Source organism: Chiloscyllium punctatum, chromosome 20, assembly GCF_047496795.1.
Source record: "Chiloscyllium punctatum isolate Juve2018m chromosome 20, sChiPun1.3, whole genome shotgun sequence".
In the NCBI taxonomy this organism is placed as follows: domain Eukaryota; kingdom Metazoa; phylum Chordata; class Chondrichthyes; order Orectolobiformes; family Hemiscylliidae; genus Chiloscyllium; species Chiloscyllium punctatum.
Window position 1 is genome coordinate 86,541,954 of NC_092758.1, and position 14,392 is coordinate 86,556,345.

The 14,392-nt window shown below is 45.9% G+C and overlaps 1 protein-coding gene across 1 annotated transcript in view; it reads right to left on the bottom strand.

The window, feature by feature from the left end:
* Window positions 1-14,392, bottom strand: part of LOC140492241 (slit homolog 3 protein-like) — a 670,939-nt gene that overhangs the window by 283,284 nt on the left and 373,263 nt on the right. Inside the window, exon 5 of the mRNA XM_072591156.1 lies at window positions 229-300. Within this exon, the coding sequence (XP_072447257.1) occupies window positions 229-300 (72 nt within the window). The remainder of the gene's footprint in view (window positions 1-228; window positions 301-14,392) is intronic.

Sequence of the window (14,392 nt, forward strand, 5' to 3'; positions counted from 1 at the left end):
TTTTCAGAGCTCCATCAGATGAATTGGGCAGTGCTCCAAAAGCTTGTGATTTCAAATAAACCTGTTGGACTATAACCTGGTGTCGTGTGGCTTCTGACCTTGTCCACCCCAGGCACCTCCACATCGTCACAAAGGAGCATTGTTGACTGGGTTACCCGGTTAAGAGTTTTCACAGCAATGGAAATTGAGAGGACAAACTGTGAGCAAAAAAAAAGCATGATTACTCACAGGTTTTTGATGTCAACAATACCACGGAATGCTTTACGGGGAAGAGCTTGGATTCGGTTCTCACTGAAGTCGCTGTAAATAAGAAGAACTGGAGTTACAACTGAGTAATTTGAATCAGGTGGCAACAAGAAAGACAGTGTCTGTTAAATCATAGCAACCCTTCACTCCAAAGGACTGGTTTCAAACAAAGTGCAATTATCTTAAACAAAAACAGAAATGGCTGGTAAAGCTCTGCAGGTCTGGCAGCATCTGTGAAGAGATAAATCAGAGTTATCACAGTTAACGTTTTGGGTCCAGTGACCCTTCCCTCAGAACTGATGGTAGCTGGGAAAAATGTTGGTTTTTATGCAGAAGTGGGGTAAGGGTTAAAGGGTAAATGATAGGTGGGGATTGTGCCCAAAGAGACAGAAGTTGTACAGACAAAGGATGGACAACAATCTGGCTGGGAGAATGAATAGCTACAAATGGGGACTGTTAGCAGTTAACAATGGGTTGTGTGTAGTAATGGACCATGTGATAACAAGGCCTTGGGTGTGGGGATTGGGGTAAGGACATGGAAGAAGGTGCCTCAAGCCCTAAATTTTTTGAATTTGATACTGAGAAGGCTGTAGACTTCCCAAATAGAAAATGAGGTGCTGTTCTTTCAGCTTGCATTTAGCTTCACTGGAGCATTGCAGAAAGCCTGAGACAGAGATGTTGGCCAGGGAACAGGGTAGACATTCTGCAAAGCAGTCACCCAATCTACGCTTCGCTTCCCCCAGTGTAGAGGAGACCAGATTGTGAGCAGCGAATGCAGTAGACTAGATTGTGTGAAGTATAGGTCAAGCATTTCTTCACCTGGAAGCTGTGTTTGGGCTCTAGGATACTGAGGAGGGAGGAAGCAAATGGGCAGATTTGACACCTTCGGCGGTTGCAGGGGAATGTACTGTGGGAGTGAAGGAGGAGTGGTCAAGGGTGTCCTGGAGTGAACGTTCCTGTGGAAGGCAGATAAGCGAAGGGATGGCAAAATGTGTCATCCCACTGGAAGTGGCGGAAATGGCGGCTAATGATCCTCTGGATGTGGGTGCTGGCGGGATGGTAGGTAAGGACCGGGGGATCCTATCACTGTTGTGGGAGGGAAGAGAGATGGTACGGGCTGGCATGTGGGGGATGGGTCAGACCCGGCTGAGGCGCCAGGGCATCCTTGGTTGAGGAAGACGATGGACATCTTGGAGGCCTCCTCGCTGAAGGTGGCATCATCAGAACACATGCGAAGGAGATGGAGGAACTGGGAGAATGGAATAGAGTCATTACAGGGAGCAGGGTGTGAGCATGTGTAGTCATGGTGAGTGTGGGAGTCGGTGGGGTTGTTGGAGATATTGGTGGCCTGTCTATCCACAGAAATAGAAACAGAGATGTCGAGGAAGGGATGAGTCAGAGATGGACCAGGTGAAGGTGAGAGCGGGGTGGAAGTGGAATTGATCAACCTTCCCGATTTCACATGAGAGAGGGAAGTAGCACTGATGACATCATTGATATATCGGAGAAGGAGTTGTGGGTAGAGGCACAGAACAAGGAATATCCCACGTGGCCCACAAAGAGACAGGCATAGCTGGGGCCAATGTGGGTATCCATGGCCACCTCTCTGACCTGAAGAAAGTGGGAGGAGTTAAAACAGAAGCTGTTGAGGACGAGGATGGACTCAGGCAAGTAGAGGAGTGTGGTGGTAGATTGGGACAATTCAGGCTTTTGCTCCAGGCGGAAGCAGAGAATCCTGAGACCATCCCGATGAGGGACAGGCGTGGAAAGGGATCGCACGTCCACAGTACTTGATGCACAGTCAGAATAATCCCATTTTCATGCACAACTCAATAATTATCCAGTTTGCATGTATTAGTAGAAGGGCTCTATTAAAAGAACATTAGTAATTGTTTATCTGCGCATTATGTCCAGATATTTTAGCAAATTAAAAATAAATGATTTTCACATTCCAAACCTTTTAAATTAAGTTTTGGCAACGTTCTTCCAAGTATAATAACAAGCTAATCAATGGTAACAATGATGGATTTACTGTCTATCAAACAATGCAGTAATTTGTCATAAAATGGAAGCCATGAGAGGAAAGAGTTTGCTTCCAGAAGAAGACAGCTACACAGACAAATTGCATTTTATAAAGTGTGTTTCTCAAGGCAGGGAGAGGGAGACAAAGACAGAAGTAAACAGCAGATGCAAGCAAACTGAAGAGTACAGGGGGAGACAGCCAAGGATCTGGAGATGTTGCTCACGCCACATAATTCATGACTTGGAAGTGCCGGTGTTGGACTGGGGTGGACAAAGTTAAAAATAACCTGGTGCTGTGTGATTTTTAACTTTGTCCATACAATTTAGCAACTATGTCAACAGGGGGAATGTACGAGACTGCGAAGGAGGCAGACAGGGTGAGATAAAGGGAGAAAAAACTAACTTGACAGTGTGTGAGAATACAAAGCAAGTGGCTGTAATGAGAGAGATAGAAGAGGAGATGGGATAAAACAGGATGGAATGGAAAGTGACTGAGACCATAGGAGGGAAAGAGCGAGGGACTGATAGGACAGGAGACTAAATGAGGCAATGAAAGGAAAGTGAAAAGAGAACAGAGCAAGGGAGTTAGAAAGAGGCTGAGAAAATATGAAGCATAAATGGGCAGGTGACAGGAAGGGAGGGAAAGGGAAAGAAGGACTGAAAAAACAAATTTCTACAAAATAATTATAGTTCTGATCCTTGTACAAATGATAGAATTGAAAGTGATGGGCTGGTGTGTGTGTGTGTGTGTGTGTGTGTGTGTGTGTGTGTGTGTGTGTGTGTGTGTGTGTGTGTGTGTGTGTGTGTGTGTGTGTGTGTGTGTGTGTGTGTGTGTGTGACAGAGAGAAGAGGGCTGTGTATGAGAGATACAGAGACAGAGAGAACAGAACAGCCTTGTATGTGTGGGAGACTCAGCGAGAGAAAGAGAATACAACTATTTTGTGTGTGAGGAACAGAAAGAGAGAGCAAAAATTTAAGACTGGCGTTATGGAATTTACAGAAAGTTCTTCACTTGCATTAACATTGCACAGTTACAGGAGCTCCTGCTTCGCCTTTACAAACTTTTGACCTCAGCTCTGTAACAGGGCCAGCTGCACAGGACTCAACAGGGAAATGTTACATCTTTGATATAGCAGGCAGTGTGTGTGAACTCGACAAAACAAAACTCCGAAGAAAGAATCGCCAGGATCATATATTTACTACATCCCAGCTTAAGATAGCTGATGTCTGATGTTGGGGTGGTGATTGTATTCGCGTGGTCACAGGTTCAAACCCACTGACAGCTCTAAATGGGGAGCCTCTCAATTTAATCTCTCTCGACTCCATTTTGAGATGAATTTTGACTTGCTTTCTCTGGCAAAGGGAGGTGTCAATAAAAAACGTGCCAGTCTTGTTTGAAACACAATATGAATAAAAATAATCTGACGTAAACCAGTTGCTCAGAGGCTGACATTAATAACCACCATAGGAAAATACACTGGGTGGGGGGGAGGAGGGGGAACATTTGTCTGTCTATTGATCTGCTCACCTCGAAAAAGAGAGTAGGACGGGCTGGGGTTACAGCGACAGGCTATGGCTAATTTTGGAACAGGTCTGAAATGTTTACTGAAGTCAGGGCTCTTCAAACCAGTAAGCATGAAGAGATCGGTAAAGCTCCTCTGGAGTCAAGATTGGTGTGGTGCTGGAAAAGCACAGCAGGTCAGGCAGCATCCGAAAAGACGGAGAATCGACGTTTCAGGCAAAAGCCCTTCGTCTGGAGGTTAGTCAGAACGTTGGTTCACTTGCTGTGGAACACATCATGTCTGTCACACTCTCAGTCCATCTATTAATGACGTTTTCACCCATGCTTTTGTCACCTCCAGAATTTGACTCTTTCAATGGTTCTCTGACTGGCCTCTTATTCCTCACAGTCTGAGAGTTCAGCTTCTTCAATGATTTCCTGCTGTTTTCTGTCCAGCTTCCAAGTCTGGTGTGGAGGTGCTGCTCTTGGACTGGGGTGGACGAGGTCAGAATCAAGATTAGAGTGGTTCTGGAAAAGCACAGCAGGTCAGGCAACATCCGAGGAGCAGGAAAATCGCCATTTCAGGCCGGAGCCCTTCATCAGTCCTGGTGCTTTTTCAGCACCACTCGAATCTTGACTCTAATCTCCAGCATCTGCAGTCCTCACTTTTGCCTGGACAAGGTCAAAAATTAGACAACACCAGGTTATAGTCCAACAGGTTTATTTGACATCACCAGCTTTCGGAGCGCTGCTTCTTCATCAGGTGAAGTGACCTGATGAAGGAGCAGCCCTCCAAAAGCTTGTGATTTCAAGTAAACCTGTTGGACTATAACCTGGTGTCGTATGACCTCCAGCTTCCAAGTGCTGCACATTGTTTCTGTCTGGCAATGCCTGATCTCCCCTACACAGTCAATTTAAAATTCCCGACATTGGGTTGAGGCTGCCTTGTCACTTTCTCCCGTTCTATCTCTGTGGATACTTTCAACCCAAAAGCTTTGCCGTCAAAGAATGTTTTGTTCTTCCGCTTCTGGCCTTTCGTGCCTGTCTGTCCTCCTTGCTGTTGGTTGCCATACTGTCAGCCTTACTCTTGAATTTCCTCCCTCAGCTCCTCAGCCGTCCATTCCATTCTACCCTGTCCAAACCCATCGCTTCAACTAAATGTTTGGTCACCTTTCCTATTTGTTCCTTCTTTAGCTTGATGTCCCATTTCATCTGCCCCTCCCTATTTAAATTTCGACTCTCAGCTTTGACCTCACAGAGGAGAGACAGGATAGTCACAGCCACCTTCCCCTTCCCACCCGAAAATCAATGCCCCGGAATGGGCAAGTTGGCCTTTGGCATCTGCTCATCACAACTGAGACAAGAGTACCTGCTGAAAATGAATTCAGTTTCCTGGCTCACTAGCGCCATCTCGGGCATAGTCAGACCACTCCATACCCCACCCACACAAACCAATATATACAGATAGGCCGATGACTACACATTCCCAAAATAGCTCGCCAACATTGCTCCTGAGCGCATCACAGTGGGAGGTCAAGGTGCTCTGATGAAGAGTCACCAGACTCCAAAATGTTAACCCTGCTTTCTTCCCTCAGATGCAGCCAAACCTGCTGAGTTTTGCCAGCCATTCTCTGGGTTTTCTGATCTCCAACAATCACAGTCTTTTGTTTTACTTAAGGAAAGAAAGGTTCACCAAGTTTCAAGGAGAAACCAAACAATGGCCTAGTGCTATTGATGGCAAAACTGCCAGCGTTTGCTGGCATTGCCCCTGTGCGAGTGACAGCAACTTGGGTAACCAGGATGTTGCCGGGTATGGAAGGATTGGGTTATAGAGAAAGGCTGGATAGGTTGGGATTTTTCTCACTGGAGTGTTGGAGGTTCAGAAGTGACTTGAAAGAAGTTTAGAAAATCATGAGGGGTAGGAGATAGGGTTAATGGTAGTTGTCTTTTTTCTAGGGTGGAGGATTTCAAGATGAGGAGGCACATTTTTAAGGTGGGAGGAGAGATTAGATTACTTACAGTGGGGAAACAGGCCCTTCGGCCCAACAAGTCCACACCGCCCCACCGAAGCGCAACCCACCCATACCCCTAACCTAACACTACGGGCAATTTAGCATGGCCAATTCACCTGACCTGCACATCTTTGGACTGTGGGAGGAAACCGGAACACCCGGAGGAAACCCACGCAGACACGGGGAGAATGTGCAAACTCCACACAGTCAGTCGCCTGAGGCGGGAATTGAACCCGGGTTTCTGGCACTGTGAGGCAGCAGTACTAACCACTGTGCCACCGTGGGACATGAGGGGGAAAGTTTTTACACAGAGGGTGGTTCGCATGTGGACTGAACATTCTGTGGAAGTGGTGGATATGGGTACAGTTGCAACATTTAAAAGACATTTGGATAAGTACATGAAGAGGAAAGGTTTGGAGGGATATGGGCCAGGAGCAGGCAGGTGGGACTAGTTGAGTTTGGGATAATGGTCGGCATGGACTGGTTAGACCGAAGGGTCTGTTTCCGTGCTGGATGGAAACATACATTTAACATGAGATCAAACCTGTAAATCCAAAAGGCACTGCTCAAGATTCAACATTTCTCCAATAATTATACTATTGTGGTAACCCCCAGCTCCAAACCCAATCAATTAGAAATCACTGAATTGACATTAATTTTGTAAAAACCTGCAAAGAACCCCATACTTAATCGAATGAGGTGTGACAGGGTATTTAATGGTACACAAAGTTTAGTAAGAGTCAGCATTCTTCTTGGCCTTAAAAATAAAACAACCTTCCAACTGTGGAAGGCTACATTTCTCCACATTGCTCACACTTCTAAGATCACAGAAAATCATCGAATCCCTACAGTGTGGAAACAGGCCATCCGACTCAACAAGTCCACACTGATCTTCCAAAGAGCAACCCACCCAGACTCACTCCCCCACCCTACTACTCAACTTCTACCCCCGACTAATGCATGCAACCTACACATCCCTGGACACTATGGGCAACTTAGCACGGCCAATTCACCCTACCTGCACATCTTTGGATTGTGGGAGGAAACCAAAGCACCCAGAGGAAATCCACCCGCAGGAAAAATGATAATTATCTAAAAATGTTTGTCAAGGCATTGACCTGGGATTTTCTGATGACCAGTCTGTCATTATTCCAGAGGAGATGGGAGCTGGGCATGGGGTGTCTCCAGGGAACTTTCTGAGCAATTCCATACATCTGGAAACCTCTAAGAGTCTCCATTTAACTTGGAGATTTTGGAAATCTACTCTATGAAATTGAGTAGACAGTTTCGCATGAGAAGTTTAGGATATTAGTTAAGTTAAGACAGTGGAGGCAATGGCTCAGTTGTATTGTCGCTAGGCTATTACCCCAGAAACTCAGATAACATTCTGAGAACCTGAGTTCAATTCCTACCATGGCAGATGGTGGGGGAAAAGAAACTGGGATTAAGAATCTATTGGTGACTATGAGACCTTTGCCAATTGTCCAGGGGGAAAAAACCCATCTGCCTCACCAATGTCCTTCAGGAAGGAAATCTATCATCCTCACCTGGTCTGGCCTACACATAACTCCAAACCCACAGTAACGTGGTTCACTCTCAACTGCCCTCTGAAATGACCCAGCAAGCCATTCAGTTAATGGGCAACTTGGGACGGGCAATAAATGCTGGCCAGCCAGTCATGCCCATGTGAGTAAAGAAAAATACTAAACACACAGTCTCCTCTCCCTTCTCACTGCTGGACCTGACATTCACTGTCCCCTTCAGACCTGAATTCTTCCCCTCTACCCAAACCACCCTCCGCCCATCCTACCACTGCATCCCCTAACTGTGCCCTCCAGCAACTAGGTACTCTATTCACCTGGCACCAAACTCCCAGTTAACTGTTTGTGGGCGGCACGGTGGCAAAGTGGCATAGTGGTTAGCACTGTTGCCTCACAGCGCCAGAGACCCGGGTTCAATTCCCGCCTCAGGCGACTGATTGTGTGGAGTTTGCACATTCTCCCTGTGTCTGCGTGGGTTTCCTCCGGGTGCTCCGGTTTCCTCCCACAATCCAAAAAATGTGCAGGTTAGGTGAATTGCCCATGCTAAATTGCCCGTAGTGTTAGAGGAAGGAGTAAATGTAGGGGAATGGGTCAGGGTGGGTTACGCTTCGGCGGGTCGGTGTGGACTTGTTGGGCCGAAGGGCCTGTTTCCACACTTTAAGTAATCTAATCCCTACCCACTTGGCATCCATTAACAGGAAATTCAACCCTTGGCAAACTATTTGTTACCCACTTGGTATCCTATGCACCTGACAGTTTGCCCAGATGGCACCTTATTTACCTGGCATCCTCACTTGGCATGGAGCTAATGTACTTACCGTTTGACAGCAACCATCCAAGCAGTTGTCTGCGATACCGAACATTTAAATGCCAGAATTTTGCAGCGAGAAAGGGGCTTGTTCTGCCTTTTTCTGACTGTCCGACACCACAAAAGAACTGCCAGAAGGGAAGTACAAGTCATTCTGCTATAACGTGCGTCTCCTCAACGTGAATTCTCCGTAACATGATTGATGAATTGGAGACACGGTTTCCAAAGTGCGAACGCAATTACATCGCATTACAGAAGGACTGACTGCATGGCTCTGCACTTCTGAAAGGGGCACTGAGCAGAATTTCCGCCCAGAAGTGCAGAGCTCCCCCTTGATTTATTGTTATCACATGTACCTAGATACAGTGAAAGGTTTTGTTTTGCGTACAGTACAGACAGATCATAGTGCATCAGGGTAATAGAACAGAACGAGAAATACAATGTTATGGCTGCAGAGAAGGTACACAGAGAGTGAGATCAACATCAGATATGAAATTGGAGAGGTCCACTCAGCAATCTAATAACAGCGGGGAAGAAGCTGTTCTTGAATCTGTTGGTACGTGTGTTTAAGCTTCTGTATCTTCTGCCTGGCGGAAGAGGTTGGAAGAGATTATAACCGGGGTGGTAGGGGTCTTTGATGATATTGGCTACCTTCCCAAGGCAGAGTGCTGTTCTTGAAAGGAGCTCAGAGAAGGAGTAGTTAACTGTTTGGATCAGGCCAAGAAGCCTGAGCTAAGGGAAACAGCTTTTCTTCCCTATAAAAACTGGATGAGTTTTTAACAATTCAGCAATTTTATGATCACCATTGTCAACTGAACCTTTAATTTCGATTTGTTTTAATCAACTGAATTTATATTCACAAGCTCTCAAGGTGAGATTTGAACTCCTCGGTCTGAGAGGTTACTATATCAGTTCATAAAATCATGAGGGCCATGGATAGGGTGAATAGTCAACGTCTTTCCCCAGGGGTGGGAGAGTCCAGAACTAGCGGGCAGAGGTTTAAAGTGAGAGGGGAAAGTCTTAAAATGGACATAAGGGGCAACTTTTTCACACAGAGGGTGGTGCGTGTATGGAATGAGCTGCCAGTGGAGGTAGAGACTGCTACAATTACAACATTTAAAAGGCATCTGGTGGGGTTGCTGAATAGGGGGATATTTAGAGGGATATGGGCCAAATGCTGGCAAATGGGATTACATTGATTTAGATTATCTGGTCAGCGTGGATGTGTTTGACGGTCTGTTTCCATGCTGTACAACTCTATTACTATGTCACTGGAATATTGCCCTGACCTCAGGATTACTAATTCAGTCACCAAACCATTCTGCTACCTTCCCCATGGTACTCTTCTCAACTCAGTGGCATATGCACTACCACTGGACTATTAAGAGGCTGTTCAGTCCATTTACCATGTCTCCTAGCCTATCCAGATTAGCTCTAAATCACTCATCTATTTTGCAATCACATCCTGCCTTTCGCAATTCTGACAACATTGAGAAGGAAGAGGCAGCACCACTGAATTAGAGATGTTCTGGGTCACTTATAAGCCTACTGCAGCTAACAATCCATGTGGTATTTAACTTTATTATCAAATATTTAATTCTTTTAATCCCCTCAGGAAGGTGAATAACTCCGGGTTAAGCGAACATGAAGATAAATTCTGTGAAATGTCTCTTTGATTGTTCAGCAACCTCCAGGATACCAGTGTAACTAAAACCTGTATTACTCAACCCGATCCTGTTGCATTTCTGCACATGCCATCACATTGCCTCAGGGGCACTGGACCTACTCGTTCCAAAGATGATTTCATCGTGCGTCAAAGTGCATCCTTACAGCTGTCAATCAAATCGAGCAAAGCACGCAAATATTTGCAGACAATTCTATACTCTTTGGTGATTCGAAGCTACATGAGGAGATGTAAGGATAATGAAGAACACATGGGAACAGGAGACGACAGGGATCTCTGTTCAAAGCTTTACGCAAATTCTTTACACCCACAATCAATGAAGGCTGATATAGAGCTAAAGCCATACAGATTTAAGGTTTCAAGTTTCGACTCTGGGTTTGTGCTGACTTTGCCAAATTCCTAACACAGCCATCACCCTAACACTTGAGTGAAACTAGAGAAAGGAGAGGAAGAATCATTTGCTTCCTGAACCCAGTTTCTGTCCAATGGACATTACATGCGAACAAAATCAGAACGAATGTTTATGTCCCCTTTTGGGGGTGAGGGCAGCAGCTAAGTGCAGAGCATGGTGGTAGCCAGTGGTCAGGCCGCATGGAGATCTGCTATGTTTGGCATGCTGCAGAGAACCCATGATATTCGTCTTTTGTTTTGTTTATTCATTCACAGATTGTGGGTGTGACTGGCCAGGCCAGCACTCATTACCCAGAGAGCAGTTAGGATTCAACCCCATTGCTGTGGGTCTGGAGTCACACGTAGGCCACTCTAGATAAGGATGGCAGTTTCCTTCCCTAAAGGGAAGTGAACCAGATGGGCTTTACCAACAATTGACAATGAATTCATGGTCATCATTAGACTCTTAATTCAGTGTTTTTTTTTCAAACTTGAATTCAATTTCTACCATCTGCCATGGCAGGATTTGAACCTAGGTCATATGGGTTTCTGGATTAACAGGCCAGTTACAGTACCAGTAGGCCAGCACCTCACCTTTAACTTTGCCTCTTGTTTATCTGACCTGTAGTTACATGTGTACAGCTGGAATGTAACTTCTCTTTCATCATTTCTCTATTCTGTAACTCTATTCTGTACTTTTGCACCTAAGAGGTTGTAGACTAAGGAGACAGTGGTTTTGAAACCGACTTGTGAAGGAATATATTCCAGGGGCAGGTACATGTGTAGGATTGTCAACCTCGGAGTGTTATGGAGAGGAAGGAGGGAGATAGAGCTCTTAAATATCAGGGAGGCATGGAGCTGGCACAATAGAGGAGTTGAGGCCTGGGCACGGCAACCACAAGGCTATAGAATGGCGAGGCAAGGGAGAGGAAATGTATGGTCGGCACAGTGGTTAGCACTGCTAGCTCACAACGCCAGGAACCTGGGTTCACTTCCCCACTTGGGTGAGCATTTAGAGGTATATGGGCCCAATGTGGGCAAATGAGACTAGATTTATATGGGATATCTGGTTGGCACTGATGAGTTGGACCAAAAGGTCTGTTTCCATGCGATGTGTGGGTGACATTATTATGCTGTAATTGAATAAGCTGTACCTGGGTGCCTTTGGACTTAAGATCATGCTGTAACTGGTAACTTATAAATCTTTCACTGTACTCCTTTGAGTACATGTGACAAAAAAGCTAATTCGATAAGAAATTGCTTTAATTGCAAACCTTGCCTGCTTCACAGGTAAAATGGGACATCAAGCTAAAGAAAGAACAAATAGGAAAGGTGACCAAACATTTGGTTGAAGAGATGGGTTTGGTGAGGGTAGAATGGAATAGAAGTCTGAGGTGTTGAGGGAGAAAATTCAAGAGTAAGGCTGACAAGATGATAACCAATAGAAGGGTGGATGGAGATGCACGCAAGGCCGGAAATGGAAGAATGTTATTTGTTGGCAAAGCTTTTGGGTTGACGGTATCTACAGAGATAGAACGGAAGAAGGTGACAAGGCAATTTCAACTGAAAGACCAGAATTTTAAGTTGAACTGGGGGGATTGGGTGCTCTCACACAGAAACAATGTGCAATGCTTGGAAGTTGGTGTGGGACAGAAAACACCAGTAAGTGATGGGAGAAGCTGAATTCACAGACTGTGAGGGATGACAGGCCTATTAGAGGTCTACATGGGGAGACGAAAGCATGGATGAGAATTTCAGCAGTAAGATAGCGCACAAGCAATGATCGATGCAGCCATGAAAGTAAGCCATGTGTGCTGCCCAGGTTATTAATATGCAGCCCGCAACAGTGACCTCGATCTGGGCATGTTTCCCAATGTAGGGCTCCCATAGGAATTTGAAGATAGTGAGGACTGCAGATGCTGGAGGGTCAGAGTCGATGAAGTGTGGAACTGGAAAAAGCACAGCAGGCCAAGGAGCAGGGCAGTCAACATTTTAGGTCTGGATATTTCATCAGGACTGGGGGAAGGTGAAGGGGGCTGGGGAATAAATGGAGGAGTCAGGCTGAGGGAAAGGCAGGTGAAATGGCGATAGGTGGATGCGAGTATGAGGTGATTGTGATTGGTCAGTGGGAAGGGTAAAGTGGATAGGTGGGAAGGAGGATGAACAGGTAAGATCAGGTTAAGGGGGCTGGGCCTGGGATGATGGGATGAGGTGGGGGTGTGGGGAGATTTGAAAACCGGTGAATTCTATGTTCAGGCCGTATGGTTGTAACCTCCTGAGGTGAAAGATAAGGTGTATTTTTAGAATTGGAATCTCTACAGTGTGGAAACAGGTCATTTGGCCCAACAAGTCCACACTGACCCTCTGAAGGTAACCTAACTAGGCCCATTCCCTGACCTTATTACTCTACATTTCCCTGAACTACACATCCATTAAACACTATGAGCAATTTAGCATGGTCAATTCACCGAACCTGCACATCTTTGGACTATGGGAGGAAACCCACGCAGACACAGGGAGAATGTGCAAACTCCACACTGACAGTTACCCGAGGCTGGAATCAAGCTCAGGTCCCTCATGCTGTAAGGCAGCAGTGCTAACCACTGAGCCACTGCAATACAAGGATCGCAGTTTCCTTTCCTAAGTTATGGGGTGTTCATACTTCAGTTTGCGTGCCATCTTGTGTTGACAGTGGAGGTGGCCCAGGATGGACATGTCGTTGGGGGAGTGGGAAGGGGATGTTGAAATGGCTGGCAACAGGAAGGTGGGGTTAGCTGGAGCGTACGGACCATAGATGTGAATTGTCAAGCTGATTATTATTCCAATGAGGGGCTCCAATTAGGACAATTATCTCACAATGGCAGAGTTTTTCTGTTGCTGGATGAGCATCCCTGGTGTACCTGAAACACTGGAATAATATGGAAGTGGCTTTGTGGAGCCAGCAGAGAAACCCCAACAAGGGAAGCCCAAGATACAGTTAGATGGATAACCCCTCAACACTAATGACCTGAATAGTTGTGAGCCTTCAGGACTGTAGCTAACCCAGTGAACCCTGGGTTTGAGATGCCCTCAGCTGTGCCCATCTCCTTCAGTGCAGCTGCCAAACTCTTGCATCCCTGAACTGGACGGTGAAAATGGACGTGCTCCATTAACTGGCTACCTCCCATGAGACCCTCAAATATTTTCTACCTTGACGATTTTAGCGTGAGCCTGAAAAAGGTTGTGGGACTGGAGGAGGTTACAGATACAGGCAGTGTGGATGCTCCATTGACAGATTATAATACCAGGGTGAGAATTTTAAAATCCACAATTCTGGTCTCCGCGTTATAGGAAGGATGCTGTGAAACTTGAAAGGGTTCAGAAAAGATTGACAAGGATGTTGGCTGGACTGGAGGGTTTGTGCAATAGGGAGAGGCTGAATAGACTGGGGCTGTTTTCCCTGCAGCATTGGAGGCTCAGGGGTGACGTTATAGAGATTTACAAAATCATTGAAGGGTATGGATAGGATGAAGGTGGGGGAGTCCAAAATTGAGGACATAGATTTAAGGTGAGCGGGGAAAGATTTAAAAGGGACCTAAGCACAACTTTTTCACACAGAGGGTGGTGCGTGTATGGAATGAGCTGCCAGAGGAAGTGGTGGAGGCTAGTATAATTGCAGCATTGCAAAGGCAACTGGATGGGTGTATGAATAGGAAGGCTTTAAGGTATGTGGATCGAATGCTGACAAATGGGATTAGATTAGGTTAGGATATCTGGTCAGCATGGATGAGTTGGACAGAAGAGTCTGTTTCCGTGCTGTACATCTCTATAACTCTATGACTCTACAAATTGACGAACCAACTGAAGTCGGTGAAAACAGATGTGATGGGTGAATGATGGGAGACAGGATGTGGTTAGCAACACTTTATGCACAGGGGTGATGATGTTGGGGAAGGGCAAGGTTCTGGAGAGTTAGAACTGGGCATTGAGTCGAAAGCTACAACACTAGCTCATACAGTGGCACTAAAGGGGTTGACATTTACCAGGAAGTCTGCTCCTGAAAGAGTCCAGGATGTCAGGACAAGTGAAATGAAAGCATGCAAAACAAAGTTCCTTGCAAATTATTTCACTGATGTATAATCCAAACCTTTCCCATAGTGACCCCCCCCCCCAAACCGAAGCTTGAGAATTATTGTGACTGCTCAAGCA